Source organism: Aedes albopictus, chromosome 1 (assembly GCF_035046485.1).
Source record: "Aedes albopictus strain Foshan chromosome 1, AalbF5, whole genome shotgun sequence".
NCBI lineage: Eukaryota > Metazoa > Arthropoda > Insecta > Diptera > Culicidae > Aedes > Aedes albopictus.
The window spans coordinates 332,325,489-332,343,321 of record NC_085136.1 but is presented as its reverse complement, the minus strand read 5'-3'; the positions used below and the strand labels follow the sequence as shown (position 1 = coordinate 332,343,321).

The 17,833-nt window shown below is 47.7% G+C and overlaps 1 protein-coding gene across 1 annotated transcript in view; it reads right to left on the bottom strand.

Annotated features, from left to right (window-relative positions):
- The window catches only part of LOC109404186 (uncharacterized), a 116,789-nt gene extending 99,797 nt beyond the window's left edge, over positions 1 to 16,992 (bottom strand). Inside the window, exon 1 of the mRNA XM_029867734.2 lies at positions 15,540 to 16,992. Coding sequence (XP_029723594.2) covers positions 15,540 to 15,633 — 94 coding nt within the window. The 5' untranslated portion in view covers positions 15,634 to 16,992. The remainder of the gene's footprint in view (positions 1 to 15,539) is intronic.
- Between the last annotated feature and the right edge of the window lie 841 nt (positions 16,993 to 17,833).

Below are 17,833 nucleotides of genomic sequence, written 5' to 3'. Positions count from 1 at the left end.
AGACAGGTAGATTGCCTCGGCGAAACATATGGTTCAAAAGTTGACTCGGGGAAGGTTTCCAGAACGACTTCTCGGCTTCTCGCGCATTGGTCATGCTTCCTCTTAATGCTCAATTTAGATCGCCGTCTTTTGTTACCTCGCGCTGGTCGCTACCTGTGCAGAAGGGGCAGGGAAATGGAAGTCAGGAATTTCTCATCATGGCCTGCTACCATCAAGGGTTGAGGCGCTGAGAGCGAAAAGATGAAACTTAATCAATCTTCAATGGCTAATGATGCCCGTTCGCGCCCGGGTCCCGTACTTGCGCCGGTGACCGAGAGGGGCTTAAGTCACCTCGCTAGAGCGGTTCACCGTCAAAAGAACCCCGAAAAATGTGGAAGACGAAAAAAGAACTACAACGCCGAGCGAGGTGTTCCAGATCAATGCTCCTGCGCCGTGGCCACTCAGACTGAACGCAGCCATCACTATCATCATCTTCATCACCATCACCAACATCATCAAAGCAGGCGAGCAAGCAAGCAATCATGATCGGAGCGAGGGGAACGCCAGCAACGCCACAGAAGCAGCAGGGAGCTGCCCCGGCCGAACGCGAAGCTAATTTGGAGCTTTTCGGGGAAGAAAATTATCGTTATTAAAAAATACCTACCTCCCGAAAAAAAAAAATGAGCCAAACACGCACAAGACATCCAGCGAGAGAGATCTTCGCAGATGATAGCGGCTTCGCATCATCATCCTCACGGAAGGGGGGCACGTCAACAGCTCCGGCAGGAGGACGGCGCGATCGGACACGTGTGTAAGGTTAATCGCCGCTCATCATCCGCGTACCCCTCGATCTCGCGATGCCACTTGACAACTGTCAACGCAAAGCGGCGCTTTGCGATCCCGACCAAGAAAAAAAAACAAACGCAAACGAACGAAGTGGGCCATGACGACTGCGTGCCCGAACAATAGCCGATTGGAACGAAATCTAGCAGAACGCAGACTCCAGAAAAAAAAAAATCGATACAGCTAAAATAATAAGGCAAACTGATCATAATGATATTTAATCACCGTAATCTATTTGTCCGCCGGATCGCGGCGGGCGGAAATCGCGTGCAGAGCTGGGCTTGACGCGATCGAGCGGAGCGAAAATTAGTAGGGAACGCGGCGGCGGCGCAGGCAGCAGCCCCGAAAATGCGCGAATTGACTTTTGTAGGAAAGGCCCCCTCCAGCCTCCCCGAAAGTCAATCCAATCCAATCGAATCCAATCGTCTGATTGGATTGCGAGAATCACCCGAAATGGCCGAATTTCGGTCGGAAGTTTGCTGGTAGGTAACTGATGCGATCGACCAAGAAGGCCGTGACTAATACGGGAGATTTGAGTCGATTTAGATGGATTCGGGGAACCATGGCAACCCGGCACCGCACCGTGGGATGTTTGTATACACACAAGTCGAGCAGCCGTGTCAGCTTCAGCTCAGCTGTCAGAGTCAGAGCGGAGGGCAACACAGTAGGCTTTGTGCTTTGTGAGAAAAATGGCTGCAGTCTAGGCGGCGACGGATGATGGAGGGGAAGCGGGGCGAGACGGCGATCGAAGGGTAATCTGCGTTCATTTATGCTTTCATCATTACGCGCGTTTACGGGACGGGGGAGCCCCATCAGCTATCTGGGCGCAACGGCAGCGGTTGTGGAGAATGTGGAATTTGGAAAGTGGCGGAATAAATCCGAAATACCTACATACTTCTTGGGTGCGTGTGAGATCGACGAGGGCGATGAATGGAAGCTATGGAAGCGCTGTTATGATTGCGGAGCGCGAGATGCGTACAGCCGGATTCGTCACGGGTCTGTTGTGATCGGTGCGCGTTAGGTTTCTGGCCGTAACCGTTTTCGACATTTTGAGATTCATAGATTAAGTAATCTTGTACTCTGTACTCATACTGTGGCCTTTATGATAGGTCATCACGACATCACAAGCTTCCGGGGAACCCTCCCAGAAGTTTACGGTAAACTCGCACAGAAGCTTCTGGGAAGCTCCTTTCAGAAGCTTCCGGGAAGCTCCTTTCAGAAGCTTCCGGGAAGCTCCTTTCAGAAGCTTCCGGGAAGCTCCTTTCAGAAGCTTCCGGGAAGCTCCTTTCAGAAGCTTCCGGGAAGCTCCTTTCAGAAGCTTCCGGGAAGCTCCTTTCAGAAGCTTCCGGGAAGCTCCTTTCAGAAGCTTCCGGGAAGCTCCTTTCAGAAGCTTCCGGGAAGCTCCTTTCAGAAGCTTCCGGGAAGCTCCTTTCAGAAGCTTCCGGGAAGCTCCTTTCAGAAGCTTCCGGGAAGCTCCTTTCAGAAGCTTCCGGGAAGCTCCTTTCAGAAGCTTCCGGGAAGCTCCTTTCAGAAGCTTCTGGGAAGCTCCTTTCAGAAGCTTCTGGGAAGCTCCTTTCAGAAGCTCTGGGAAGCTCCTTTCTGAAGCTTCTGGGAAGCTCCTTTCAGAAGCTTCTGGAAAGCTCCTTTCAGAAGCTTCTGGAAAGCTCCTTTCAGAAGCTTCTGGGAAGCTCCTTTCAGAAGCTTCTGGGAAGCTCCTTTCAGAAGCTTCTGGAAAGCTCCTTTCAGAAGCTTCTGGGAAGCTCCTTTCAGAAGCTTCTGGAAAGCTCCTTTCAGAAGCTTCTGGCACAGATAACAGATGTTTATGCTAGTACAAATTTTTTGCAGAATCCTGTGTAAATGTACAAAACGATATACGTTGGCTCACTACCGCCATCTACTCAAATGATTGCGATATTACATCTAACTTGAATGCAAGAATAGTTCAAAGTTCCACTTTCATTCAAGATCGAATACAATCTTGAATGTAAAATTGCGTAGTGCATGCAATCTTGAAAGCGATCACTGACTATCGATCACTGCGTCATCTCTAAATGATTGCCACATGAGTTTCAGCTGCTCGTTACATACAAAATGGCTGTTGAGCATTTTTACACACATTGCCAATATAAGCATAAACGTCTGTTATCTGTGCTTCTGGTAAGCTTCATTCAGAAACTTCTGGTAAGCTTCTTTCAGAAGCTTCTGGGAAGCTCCTTTCAGAAGCTTCTGGGAAGCTGTTTCAGAAGCTTCCGGGAAGCTCCTTTCAGAAGCTTCTGCGAAGCTCTTTTAGAAGCTTCGGGGAAGCTCTTTCAGAAGCTCCACTTTGACTCTTTCAGAAGCTTCTGAGAAGCTCTTCCGGAAGCTTCTGGGAAGCTCCTTCTAGAAGCTTCTGGGAAGCTCCTTCTAGAAGCTTCTCAGAGGCTCCTTTCAGAAGCTTCCGGGAAGCTCCTTTCAGAAGCTTCCGGGAAGCTCCTTTCAGAAGCTTCCGGGAAGCTCCTTTCAGAAGCTTCCGGGAAGCTCCTTTCAGAAGCTTCCGGGAAGCTCCTTTCAGAAGCTTCCGGGAAGCTCCTTTCAGAAGCTTCCGGGAAGCTCCTTTCAGAAGCTTCCGGGAAGCTCCTTTCAGAAGCTTCCGGGAAGCTCCTTTCAGAAGCTTCCGGGAAGCTCTTTCAGAAGCTTCCGGGAAGCTCTTTCAGAAGCTTTTCGGGAAGCTCTTTCAGAAGCTTCTCGGGAAGCTCTTTCCGAAGCTTCCGGGAAGCTCTTTCAGAAGATTCTCGGGAAGCTCTTTCAGAAGCTTCCGGGAAGCTCTTTCAGAAGCTTCCGGGAAGCTCTTTCAGAAGCTTCCGGGAAGCTCTTTCAGAAGCTTCCGGGAAGCTCTTTCAGAAGTTTCCGGGAAGCTCTTTCAGAAGCTTCCGGGAAGCTCTTTCAGAAGCTTCCGGGAAGCTCTTTCAGAAGCTTCTGGGAAGCTCCTTTCAGAAGCTTCTGGGAAGCTTTACAGAAGCTTCTGGGAAGCTCTTCCAGAAGCTTCTGGGAAGCTCTTCCAGAAGCTTTCGGGAAGCTCTTTTAGAAGATTCCGGGAAGCTCTTTCAGAAGCTTCTGGGAAGCTCTTTCAGAAGCTTTCGGGAAGCTCTTTCAGAAGCTTCCGGGAAGCTTTTTCAGAAGCTTCTAGGAAGCTCCTTTCAGACACTTCTGGGAAGCTCTTTCAGAAGCTTCCGGGAAGCTCTTTTAGAAGCTTCCGGGAAGCTCTTCCAGAAGCTTCTGGGAAGCTCTTCCAGAAGCTTCCGGGAAGGTCTTTCAGAAGCTTCCGGGAAGGTCTTTCAGAAGCTTCCGGGAAGCTCTTTCAGAAGCTTCCGGGAAGCTCTTTCAGATGATTCCGGGAAGCTCTTTCAGAAGCTTCCGGGAAGCTCTTTGAGAAGCTTAAGGGAAGCTCTTTGAGAAGCTTCCGCAAAGCTCTTTGAGAAGCTTCCGGGAAGCTTTTACGGAAGCTTCCGGGAAGCTCTTTCGTAAGCTTCCGGGAAGCTCTTTCAGACGCTTTTAAGGCTACTGGGAAGCTCTCTGAGAAGCTTCTGACAACTCTTCAGGAGCTTTTGAAAAGTCCGCTCGGAAGTTTCTGGAAGCTTTCTTAGAAGTTCTTGTAAGGTCTTTAGGAGCTTCTGAAAAGCTTTTTAAGGTGCTTCTGTGAAATTGTAACCTTTTTTAATGCTATTTAATGCTGATTCGCAAAGTAAACCATGAATCGATTCTGCATCCGGCATCAATCATGATTCACAGACTCGGCAAATGACTGTCGCGTCATCGTCGTTTCGTCGTCTTGGAAACCACCAGGACCCCGCTGCGACGCTGACATTTGTCAACCGACAAAACGAGCATTCAGGAAACCGCACCGAGAGCTCCGAGCGTGTGATTAACTCCAGGCAATCCGGTGCTAAATGACACCGAAGCATACGACCGAACGGTAACGATTTAATAAGCAGCGAGCTTAAATTGCTACCTCTGCCTAGAGGTGTTCTTATTCTCGGTCTCGATCATTACGATGACAAACAGCCCCACACACAGAGGCAGATACTCAGATATTGCCGGCCGGACATTTCGATCGGACCAAGAAGCGACGCGAGAGGGGGTGAAACCGCAAGATAATGTCCAAACCGCGGAGACCTGCCTTGGCTCTCTCTCTCTCTGGCGCGCAAATCGCTAATGATCACTCCGGGAACCGATCGTTTCCCATCAGAAGAGAAGGCTGGGGACAATCTCGAAATGGGGGATAAAAGATCTACAAGCGCATCGACTTTGGAACATTTTCTCGAATAAAAGCATTTTTTTACCGATTCCTTTTTGTTTGCGAGAGCAAGAAGCGGCGGGTCGCAGTAAGCGGTGCAAGTTGAGCCTTCATCCAAGAAGTCGATCCAAGATTCAAGTCGTTGTTGTCGTCGTCGTCGTTGTCTGGTCGTCATCGCAACGGGTTGATCTTGAGCGGAGCGTGTTGTGACACCTACGCGCGCGCACACTCCTCACATACATGAGGATCGCAGTCGGCCACGGCGAAGAGAAGACGGCGACGAAGAAAATGCCAAGGTGTGCTAAGGCTGTTGCTGTTACCATGACGTTGGTTTCGGGCTCCTTGGATGCAGTGCTCTCTCCCAGTCCCAGTGCCTTCTGGATCTTGCTATACGATGCGACGGATGGCGTGTGATAAATGAGATTGGAATTAAGAAAAAGTGTCATGTTAGGTGCGCTCCGCTTGCTCTCGTGGGTTCGATTTTTCATCGTCGACGATCTACAAGACCTGTGGACCTGGAACTGCGACCGCAGGGTGGGATGATCAGCAAATGGAGTGCCATTGGCTGTCTGTGATGCTTTGCGGTGGCGGACTGCATTCCTCGCTGATTTTAAACGCTTTTGGGAGCGGATAATGGAGTCAATCAGTGGTGGCAGATTACTTTGAAAGTTTCGCACCGCTATTCGTCAAAGTGAAACGTCAACAGAACAGAATTGCGATGTTTTTCGCATCGAATTCAGGTGCCGTGCCTGCCGCGCGATGTTTTCCGAGTGCAAATTGACTTCATTCTGCAGCAACTGACAGTTCTTTGACATCTGTCAGTTGATGCAGTCATCGTATTTCTTTTGATAATCGACGTTTGAGACATTTCAATGTGATCTGGCAACACTGTAACCCACTGCATTCAAAAACCGTATCACCGCACAAAGCGAGTATAATTTCATCTGTTCGAGTTGTTGTTGTTGATGTTCGAGTGCGCGGTGAACGTTTTTGGTAGTCCTCCGCCACCCCCGTGCATGGTAGTGCAGCAGTGAGTGCGTCTGTCATTTATTATTTTTAACGAGCTTTCGCGTTCGCTGGCACACGAAAGAAAGGACTTTTGCTGCGACGGTTGTCTTCGCATGCTGCGCTGCAGCTGAACGCTGAACCATCGAAGTGCGCGCGTGGGAATTTTCACGAACCGACGACGAGTAGGCGGCGAACCCGTCGTCTGTCGCCTTAATTGCATTCCTCGCGCGAAACACCTTTATCATCCGAGCAGGCCGGCAGGCGAGAAGAAGGTAGGTTGATAACTAGTGCACTTTCGGTGCCGTTGCGACGATGAAATTTTTGCCATTTTGGAGCTTTTCGGCACTTCGGTTTCGATGCGATGCGATGTGTCAAAGTAAGTCCGAGAGTGCCACTCTCGGTAACGGCGCCAATCTCATTAGCAGACGATGGGAGTTCCGTCGCTTACACCGACGGAGCTGCATTCCGGAGATCGACCGGCAGTAATTAGTGCGCAAAATTTATGTGAAAACATTATTTCTACAAATAATTAGATTGCCAGAGTCCGCGCACTTTGGTGCCTGCTGATGCGATGCGAATGCAAGTGTGCGAGAGCAAGTGCTGCAGCAACGGTACCCGGAGCACGTGGCGTGATTGAGTTAAGACGCAGTAGTAGGTAGTAGGCGAACGTGTGTCTCACACTCTGCGTGCGATCCAAGATTGCTGTTGAACGCCACCAACCAGTCAGAAGAGCAAGATGCCTGGAAAGTGTCAATATTGACCGGAATGACGGTGCGGTGGCACAGGCATGTGAATGGCTAATTGATTGAGAGTCTGGGGCTACTTGGATGAGACATGATAGCTGCGCGTCCAGCATCGAGGTGAGTACCTGCCTACCTACTTGATGACGGGGAAGCTCACGATTATTCACACTTCAATAATGACTAAACAGAAGACCATTTAGCGAATGCGGTACCTACTGACGATAGCGAAGTGTATCGTGTTGGAGCATTTGTCACACGTACGGGACTACCGTTGACGTTATGGAAATTTTAATGGCGCAGGTAAATTCGGAGGAATTTGATTAGGTGGCGTGATGTAGCCTGAGAAAGGCACTCAATTACTGTAGTAACATAATTAAATTCATCATTTGGTAGAGCCACAGACAAACAGACGTAACACTCTGATAATTCCCATGGTACACCGATTTAACGGTCTTTTTCAAAATTTGATAGTTGGCCAACTGCCCAAACGTGGCGCTCGCATCGTTTTTGTTCGAGTTTGACGTTTGCTCACTACCGCCACCTAGTTGGTGGTCAGCCAATCATAGTACTTTTAGCATTGGGCGAATATGTTTCCGTGACTATGATTTGAATCGAAAAATATTCGAAGTGTTACGTCTGTTTGTCTGTGGTAGAGCCTTAGCAAGAATTCAAACTGGGTTCCAAACTGCAACATGTTACGTTGCCTGATAGATATCAACAAACCCTCAATAGGCGTTTTCGTGTGATAGTTCCGTTTATGCATTTCTTTACAAAGTTTTAACAACAGCTGCTCACACGGAACGGTCATCTCCATAGAAGAACTTCAAAGACCCGATAAATCAGCTGATTTAAGACGCCACAGAAAAAGGCCTGTTTGTTGCCTAATTTGTTGCTTTTACTATTATAGGCCTTATCAGAAAACGTTTAAAATCAGCTGATTCTGGGGGTTTTTGACAGTTCTCCTATGAAAATGACAGATCTGTGTTTGCGCCTTTGTTCGGCAGTTGTAAGCAGTGGCATTCACGGACCTGTCAAATGAACGTCTACTGATCCTACAGAGGGCACAGATAACAGATGTTTATGCTAGTACAAATTTTACGCAGAATCCTGTGTAAATGTTCAAAACGATATACGTTGGCTCACTACCGCCATCTACTCAACTGATTGCGACATTACATCTAACTTGAATGCAAGAATAGTTCAAAGTTCCACTTTCATTCAAGATCGAATACAATCTTGAATGTAAAATTGCGTAGTGCATGCAATCTTGAAAGCGATCACTGACTATCGATCACTGCGCCATCTCTAAATGATTGCTACATGAGTTTCAGCTGCTCGTTACATACAAAATGGCTGTTGAGCATTTTTACACACATTGCCAATATAAGCATAAACGTCTGTTATCTGTGCAGAGGGTAAAAATGTAACAAGTGTAGGGTAATGCAATTGAATATGAAAGTGGCATTTGATTCGGTGTAGTAGTGCGGATGTCAACAACGAGCGTCAATAACAAACGGTAAACAACAACACATCATCATCGAGAAACTCAGACCAAAGCTTCTACGGCAGGTAAGGATTGAGCTCCAGGAAGGTACGCGTTCTGTTTACCGGGCAGCGAGCAGCCGAAATCGCGTCGTTTCGTCGCTAAAAGTGTGAATTTCGGAAAACGGAGTGAATTGAAGGGCGAGGGAATGAAAGTTGTTTACGAGGAAGTGAGTGAAGTGACGATTCTTCGGGCATTTTGTGTGGTTTGAGTGGAAGAAGTTCATCCAACGACGGCGCCATCTTGGCTGCCAGTGAGTGCTGCAAAAGCAGAGCAGTGCGTGAAGATCAAGAGAAGAAATCGCCAAGGCAGAAGCAAGAAGAGAAAATGTATCCAAAAATAACAAGGAGATGAAAAAGGTAGGTCAAGTGCAAGTACAAAAAAGTGTCAAGTGAAACAAGAATAAGTACTAAAATCCTAGTGTGGGAGCGTCCATAAATTACGTCACGCAAAAAATGACCATTTTCAACCCCCTCCCCCCTATGTCACACTTTTTGTATGAGACCTCTAAATTTTTTGTATGGGTCGTCACACTTTGCTGAACCCCCTCCCCCCTCAAAGCGTGACGTAATTTATGGACGTTCCCTGTAACCCGAATCAAAGACATGCAGAATTCATCACAAATTTAAGAGGATAACTAACAATAAGTAACAGTGCGAGAAGGTGGAAGAATGGTCAACGATACAGTATTCCTGGAGCCGGCAGACCTAGAAACCCCCTAAAAAACACCCGATGTGTGTGCACAGAGCTTTTCTAAACCGTGACATCCAAAACTGCACGGGAATCTCGGCGATGGGATAAATCCGTTACAAGGTCTCATTCCATACGATTCAGGACGGAAGGAAACTTACAGAAATCAACCACATCGACGAGAACCTCAAGTGCTACCTGCCGGTGATCCCTAAATAAACAATTGAGTTTGCAAGGGGCATTCCTAGATCATACTCGGAGGCGGAACTCGAAGAAAACTTGGTGGGCGATATCTACCGATTCAGAAAAATGGGCGCCAAAATGGGAGGCTTTTGGAAACAGGGAACTTGGAAATTTTGTTCAAGGGAAGAGACTTGCCGGGCAAATTGGAGGTGTAGCTGTATATCGTAAATGTGGTTACTGGGGAGCATCACTCAGAGGGCACTTGTAAGTAGAAAGCATGATAAATTGCGGAGATGAACACGTTCTGACGTACGACGAGTGTCCGAAAAGGAAGAGGCAGACCCACATCAACCTTACAAAGCAGTGGAAGAAAAAAACTACAAAGAAACCAGTGAAAGACGGTACAAGCAAGATCAAAATCAGTTGGATTTGCTATAAAATGCAAGAGGACTTCCCGGAAATCAACCGAAACTCGTCCGGAACACAGTACAGGGCAATCAAACAAACATCAGGATAGACACCCGAATGTATCCCAACTACAACACCTCCAAACCAATATCCTACGCAGCAGGTAAAGGTGAAGGAGACGCCACGACAATACGAGGAAATTTCACACAAAACGTCACTTCTATCAAAAACGATTTGCGGAATAAAGCAGTTTTGCAGAAACCACAGTTCAGTTTGAAAACCAAGCGGACCTAGCGGGACAAGCAGCGTTGGACATCAACCGTACGAAGGAACGTTGATCCGAATCAACACCGCACTTTGAACCGAACTGCCGAAGAAGTTCACAGAGGACCGGCAAGAGTACCCGTGAACCCGTGAAGAACCCGTGAATGTCATCGCTGGATAAGTACAGGATGATGCAAACAAATGCACAGATAGTCACTGAGGTCAGTAGAAGCTAGGGAAGACATGTCAGTTTATTTGGAAAGGCAAGATATAAGAATAGCCCGTCTGCAAGAGATCTGGATTGAACCCATAGAAGATAACGGTCACGATTATCGGATTTGAGATTCTGCAGAGATCCTTCTTCAATCCGAACATTGTCAAAAGGTACAACTAGACTAGATCAACCTCACGGATGTGCCAGTAAGAACCATGATAGCGGGGCTGCAACCTGTGCAACGATACCGATCTAGGCAGATGGTTCAATGTAATGCCTGCCAAGTCTGGTACCATCTGAAATGCGTCGGACACAATACTGATATTCAATCTGCCGCTTAGTCAGCAATCGATGTCCAAGAAGACCAGATCGCAAATGCATCTGGGGTGTAACGCCGAAACAGCACACGGAAGATGTATTTAAAACCATATTCTTCGACTTCACGGCCGTGGCAGAAAAGAATAGAAGCAGACCGACTCCTGGCAGAAATGAAGCTGGCCCAAGCGGAGAAGCAGTTTGTGGAAGATCATCTAATGCAGGAAAAATAGCGAACTAGGCGTGAAGAAAAGATTGGAGTACAGAAAGATTTATTGCGGAAAAGGCAAGAGCTGGCCGAGGCTGCTGACGCAGTCAGAGAGCTTCCGAATACACCAGCACCAGTAGAATGACCAAAGCATAGGAATGGCTAGAGAGGCAGCGACATGAGAACGAACAGCATGATTGCCAGTGGTTTGTGCCAGTCAATATGACTGATTCTACCTTCTCTAGAAGTCAAATGAATGCAAGAACAATGCGCAAGGCGAATACGAGCCTGAACTTACTGATGATCCGGAAGACCGGAATCCGTCGAGTATAAACAAGAGAAAATTGTTGGTGAGGTCACCAGCTAGGTAATCAACTGCAAATCAAATTGCTGCTGGACAGGTTTGGCCAAACAAACGGACGAGCTTTTCCGGCAAACCAGGGGAATGTCCAATCTGTAACAGCTACGAAGAGGCAAACACGGCCTGCGGTTTCTCAGATGTAGATAGCATCATCCGTCTACGAGAGTGTCTTCGAGGACCAGCGAGAGAAGCAGTCATCTCGAAGTTCATGCTTTCTAAAAGTGTGCCATCGATCTCTGAGACTCTACTATGTTTGTATGAACGGCAAGAGCTGATGGAGAATTTGCTGGGCACGGTTTGTCGGCTGCAAGCGCCAAAGCCTGAACAGTTGAGTCGATCTTCAGAGTCTCCTTGTAAACCCTAGTAAACTGATGGAGGAGTTAGTTGGTAAGTTATCTGCGGCATATACATGATGGAATGAGTATGACTCAAACGGCTATACACGGTATCCCTTGAAAGAATTCGCTAAGTTCATGATGCTCTGGTAGCTGATGCAAGTGAACTCACTGTTCTGTCACAACCGAAGATGGAGAAGAGTAGACACGAGAAAGACAAGAATAGCAAGAAAGGACGCTGCCATGTCCAACGACGATGAAGAAACTGCGAGAAGTTCCAGCAACTTGATCTTCGCAGCTGTAGAACCGGATCTTCGTAGCTATAGAGAGGTTCAAGCTTCAAGAGAGTTTTTTTCACTGCGGAACAAAGTACCGATCAAGAATACGCTGCAACGTTGGAAGCTGTCCTAAACGTCATACCCGCTATACCTCATCGATTCGAAGGAATAACTGCAGCCGCTTCTAGAACCGTAGATGCAGAGTACAACAGTCATGGCTCGAATTTCCCAAATGGAGGAGAACGTGCCTCTGGAGCCGATCTACTGACATGGTCCCGTAATTCGATAGGCTCCGTTTGAAGTGGTTACTGTAACACTTCACAACAAGGCCGCAGAATTGGATAAGTTTGCCTTCGTAGATGAAGGATCCTCTAACAGGTGATTAGTCGAATCGAGTTTGATAAGGTTCCTCGAGCTTACAGGTATCTACAGTACCGTTGAAGCTGGTTTGGATCTCGAAATCGTACAAACAGACTTCGAGTCGATGAAACCTGATGAACGGACAAGACAGACCCTTTTGATAGGACACATGCCGAAGATTTTGATAGGTTTGCGGGGTTTGGGCCTGTTTAATCAGCTTGAAACTCGAGTAGGACGACCGGACGACCGAACGACCGGAGCTGGTGAAAGAGCTCTTGAGAACTCTAGAACAGTTTTTGAGAAGCTCTTAGAAGGAGCACCGAGAAACTCCTGAAAGAGCCTCCAAGAAGTTCCTAGAAGAGCTTCCGAGAAGCACCTGGAAAGAGTTTCCGAGAAGCTTCTAGAAGAGCGTCCGAGAAGCACCTGGAAAAGCTTCCGACAAGATTTTGAAAGAGCTTCCGAGAAGTTTTTGGAAGAGCTTCCGAGAAGTTCCTGGAAGCGCTTCTGAAAAGCTCTTCGAAGAGCATTCGAGAAGCTTCTGGGAGAGCTTTCGAGAAGTTCATGGAAAAGTTTCCGAGAAGTTTATGGAGGAGTCTCCGAGAAGCTTCTGGAAGAGTTTCCGAGAAGCTTCTTGAAAAGCATCCGAGAAATTCCTGGAAGAGGCTTCGAGAAGCTTCTGGAAGAGCTTCCGAGTAGCTTTTCGAAGCGTTTCCGAGACGCTCCTCGGAGAGGTTCCAAGAAGTTGCTGATAGGTCCTCAGAGAAGCTCATGGTAGAGCTCCCGAGAAGATCTCGGAAGAGTTTAGACGAAGCTTCAGGAAGAACTTCCGAGAAACTCCTGGAAGAGCTTCTGAGAAGCTCCTGGAAGAGCTTCTGAGAAGCTCCTGTAAGAGCTCCTGAGAAACTCCTGGAAGAGCTTCCGAGGAACTCCTGGAAGAGCTTCCGAGAAGCTTCTGCAAAAGCATCCGAGAAGCTCCTGGAAGAGCTTCCGAGAGCCTCCCGGATGTGCCTTCGAGAAGCTACTGAAAGAGCTTCCAAGAAGCTACTGGAAAAGCTTCCGAGATGCTTTTTGAAGAGCTTCCGAGCAGCTCCTGGAAGAGCTTCCAACAAGCTTTTGAAAGAGCCTCTAAGATGTTTCTCAAAGAGCTTCCGAGAAACTCCCGGAAAAGTTTCCGAGAAACTCCCGGAAAAGTTTCCGAGAAAGTCCCGGAAGACATTCCGAGAAGCTCCTGGAAGAGTTTCCGAGAATCTTCTGGAACTGTTTCCGAGAAGCTTCTCTAAAGAGCTTCGGAGCTTCGGAGGCTTGAAAAAGTCTTGGTTGGATTCCATGAAGCTGGAACAGCTTCCGAGAAGCTCATGGAAGAGCTCCCAAGAAGTTCTTTTAAGAGCTTCCAAAAAACTCCTGGAAGAACTTCCGAAAAGCTTCTGGAAGAGCTCCCGAAAAGTTCTTGGAAGAGCTTCCGAGACGCTCCTGCAGGAGCAGGGAGCAGGGAGAGGTTCCATGAAGTTCCTGGAAGAACCTCCAACAAGCTTCTGGAATGTCTTCCGAGGAGCTCCTAGAAACGCTTGCGAGCAGCTCTTTGAAGAGCTTCCACCAAGCTCCTGAAAAGGTTGAAAGAAGCTTCTTGATGAGGTTCAGACAAGGTTCTGAATGGGACCTCCAAGAAACCTTTTGGAACAGCTTTAGAGAAGTTCCAAGAAGCTATTGGAAGCGCTGCCGAGTAGCTTCTCGGAAGCTCTTCCAAAAATGGTACTGGGAAACTTACGAGTAGGCGCTGGATGCTGCTTCCGACATGGTTTCGAGAAAAACCTTCCGAGAATATTTCAATGGAGCTCTTTCAGCAATTTTTGGGAGGGCTTGTTACGAGTGGCCCAGGAACGGGGTTTTCAGTGTTTTCTATGTAGAGCTGGCAAAAATTCCACCAGAACACTGCCTGGATGCTTCAAATGTACAAATCAACTATGATCTGGAAGCGTAATTTCATCTTCTGTTGCAGGTAAAATGCTTTTGTTTAAGGCGCTTTGAAAATCATTTGCTTTTGTTTAGTTCCTCGGACATCTGATCTTGCAAAAGCACGTAAGAAAACATCAAAATCAGTTATAGCGCCATTATTTTTAATGACACACTGCAAAACGGTTGTGGACAAAGAATGGACATGTGGCGGCGGCTTACATTCAGAAATTTTACAGAAGCTGCTCGTGCAATGCTATGCAAAAAACTGACAGTTGGACGTTCCATTTGGCGAGGTTTCTGTACAAGAACTCGGTATCGTACTAGTCCCATAACCTTCGAAATTGTATGAGGACAGAGAAATTAAGCCTTCGGGTCATCACCGCTCTGTCCTCAAGCAGTTTCAAAAGTTTTGGGCCCAGTACTTAAGCAAACCTACTGTGACGGTAACATCATTTGCGAAAAGATTGCTCAAATGACAGCTATTGCACTGTTTTCAAATCTTAAACACGTCAACAAACCTCCATCAAAACTATCAACAACATTCGCTCTCTTAAATTCCATTCTCCATTTCACATAAATCCATCATTGTTGCATGTCGTAGAAATATCAACTTTTTTTTCTTAAATGAAAACAATCTCCCATACCACCCGAAAACAATGAACCCGTTAATTATTGCATTCGGTGCCGCTGATGAGCCCGCGAAGTAAAAGTCACACGTTTACTTTTCCCTCTGACTCTGACTCGGATGAAGACGAATGTGACTGTGGCGCCGCTGCGGAAAGACGCCGGCTTCAATCAGTTTCAGTTTGACATGTATTGCGCGCGACACCAGCACTAGCACTGCGAATCATTCGAAGCCATTGGCGGCAGAGCATTGTTTGTCCAGAAACCGCGCACCGCATACCCAAACGATGACAGTTGACGAGCGCGTAAACAGTAGGCCATGGCCCGCGATGCAGTTTACTCGCGATTTTATTGTAATGATTAATTTTTTTTTTTGTTTGAAACAGTTTCGCCTTAATTGGCTCCGACTGATCTCAGCAGGCTGAGCTGGGCTGGACTCATGGGCCAAGTTACTTCATCGTCGGGCGGAAAAATGGCCGTAAAGCGAAGACAATTGACGTTCGATTGCCGAATCATCTAGATCTCGGATCATTTGAACAGGTAGATTTGGAAAAAAGAAACGCAACGTGTGACTAATGGCGCTGCCGCGCCGTAGTCAGTGACGTAAGGTTGCTTGGATTTGGGTATGATGACGGGCCCGGACGGCGCTCAAGGCCTTCTAGGGATGCAGGCAGCACGCGCTCGTGTAAGCTGTCGGAGAAAACGTCAAAATCGCGCAGTTCTGCGAAGTGCCTTGGTTGCAGATGATTGACTCGCGGTGAATCACGCAACGGTTGCCCTAAAGTCTCCGTCTGCATCGCATGCTACGATGATTGGGAAACCGAGAGAAATCGGTGCAGGCAGGGGTCTCAAATTGACACAGGAAATGGACGATTTGTTTTTCGGTTGACAGATTCGGAGCTGTAGGTCACCTACATGTTGGGGAAATTGCTGGAAGGGAAACAAGAGTGTACTCACATTGTTTGATTGCTATCAGCATCAGCAGTAGGAGCAGCAGCGGTGGCCTTTTACGGAGTCCGCCGGCGGCGGCTACGTTGATGGAAGACCCCATGATGACGAACGGCGACGAAGCCTACTACGACGATGATGATGATGGGCTTTTATCTGCTTCTTCCGATGAACGAACGGCAGCGCTTGCTGTGGTTGCTCGTTACCCGAGCTTTTGTTTAGGTTTTTTTTCGAGGTTTTTATGACTTTTTTCACGATTTTTATTGCGGTATTCACTTCACTAACTCTTTTTCTCGGGCCCCTCCCGGGACTTGGGAAATTAATGTTTCCACTAGGTTTTCGAACAGAAAAGAGTGCGCAAACGAACAATTAAGAAACCAAGCAATGAAAAACCACCTAATATGAACCGCTCTTCTTCTGAGGCAACTTCTTCGAATTCTTCCTCCCCGACCCGAATGGGGAAATATTTATGACTGGCTCTAACAATCAGCTTTCTCAATACATAAATTAAGTAAATCTCATTAGGTGATACATTTTTTCTAGCCTCATCGTTCACCACACACTTCGTTGATGACCACCACTAGTCTCAGACTTTCGAACGTCCGCTCAGTTGATTTGTTTGTTTTTATCGTTTCTCCGCGCGTTGATCACCGGTCGATCGCCTGCCAACCAACGTTCCAGAAGCGCCGCTTTGCTCGGCGTTAATTAAGACCGATGGAAATCTCTTGGATGCAAAACAATCGCTTATCTTATCCGTTAGGCTAATTAATAACCCGAGAGTGCGCTCACGGCAAGTGGCAGCAGCCTTCGGCTTCTGCAAAGCAAACGGCACGATTGCACAACTGCGCAAACTCAGCGCACGCGATCGCGATCTACACACCGATTAGCAGGATTCCACGCACCGCCAACTGCGATATCCAGCTTACATTCTCCCCGAAAACAAAAACTGCAGTAGGCGAAAAGTCAAAATCGCGATCACACTGAGCAAGCAGTACCCAGTCAGTAGGCGTTGACGATGACACGAGGGGTTCAGGTCAAAGAGTCAAACGGTGCGGCTAATGAATGAACCGCGGCGAGCGATCGAGCGACCGTGAAGTGACTGCCGACTGCTCGTCGTACTGGCGAATCGATGAATGAATGAAAGCTACACACTTCACTACCGAAAAACGTTGAACGGGCTGAGGTGCCGCCGCTGCCTCCCCCTCTTCTTAAGTGCAGTGCCTGGTAATTTCACACCACGATCTTCCTCGGCTCTCTTCCTGCTTCCGATTACAAAATTCTCTTCTCACTCTCTCTCACGTGCGCTCGACCCGATCCAGAAAACAACGCGTTCAACTCAAGAATCCACACGTTTCTTCTTGTGTTGCTGCAGCGATCGGCGCGTAATCGTCTTGTGTCTACGCGCGTACGTAAAACGATCCACCCTCGAAGACGACCTGTTGGAAACTGAACTGAAGTCCTCAAGTTGTTCGTTGCATGGCTACGGGCACCTCCGCTCACCATATCAAGTTCCTTCGCTCTCTCCTTATGTTGCGCGAGCGAGTGAGCGAGCGACGAGTCTCTCCCTCGTTCTCGCACTCCGCTTTATGCAATTTTCGGTTTTAAGAATGAAAAACTTCCACAGAAATGAATGAAAAGTGATTTTTTCCCGTCATAGTTTACTACGATGGATGACGCGACGGGTGGTTCAAGTTCGCTCTCTGCCGGTTGATGGGCACTTTACTCTCCTCGGCAATCGGCATACCTGTCTGCTCCGTTTTCTTGGAAAACGGTGCAGTTATTGGTTAGGTTCGTCGGATGGGTACAAGGTACACAACAACAGCGAGCGCACCGTATCTACGTGTAGTGAGGTACGGAGAGCCCGGCCATAGCTCATTCAATTCGCATATGACTACAAAGGCATATTTTTGGGATTGGACTTTATCATCATCGTCTTTCCGTGTGGGCTCGGTCGAAGACTTCGATGGCAGAGGAAGGTGAGTGGAGGCGAAGGAGAGAGGAGCACGGATAGAGAGCAAAGAAGAATGACGGTCGTGCATACCGGCAGGTTGTGTGGTTTACTAGGTGCTGTGTAGACGATGCAGCAGCAAGCCTACTGAGGTGGGCTGGAGATGAATGCACCGTCGCCGTCGCTAGTTGAAGACTAGTTTGATAGGCGGGCACGTTACCGTTCGTGTCGTAGTTGGCGCTGCAAAACGGCTTGATTGGTGAGTCATCGTGGGAATGTTGTGAAATATTAAAAGCGATGATTTGTTTGCGGGATTGCGAGATAGATGATTAGAGATGTTGTTTGTAATGATTAT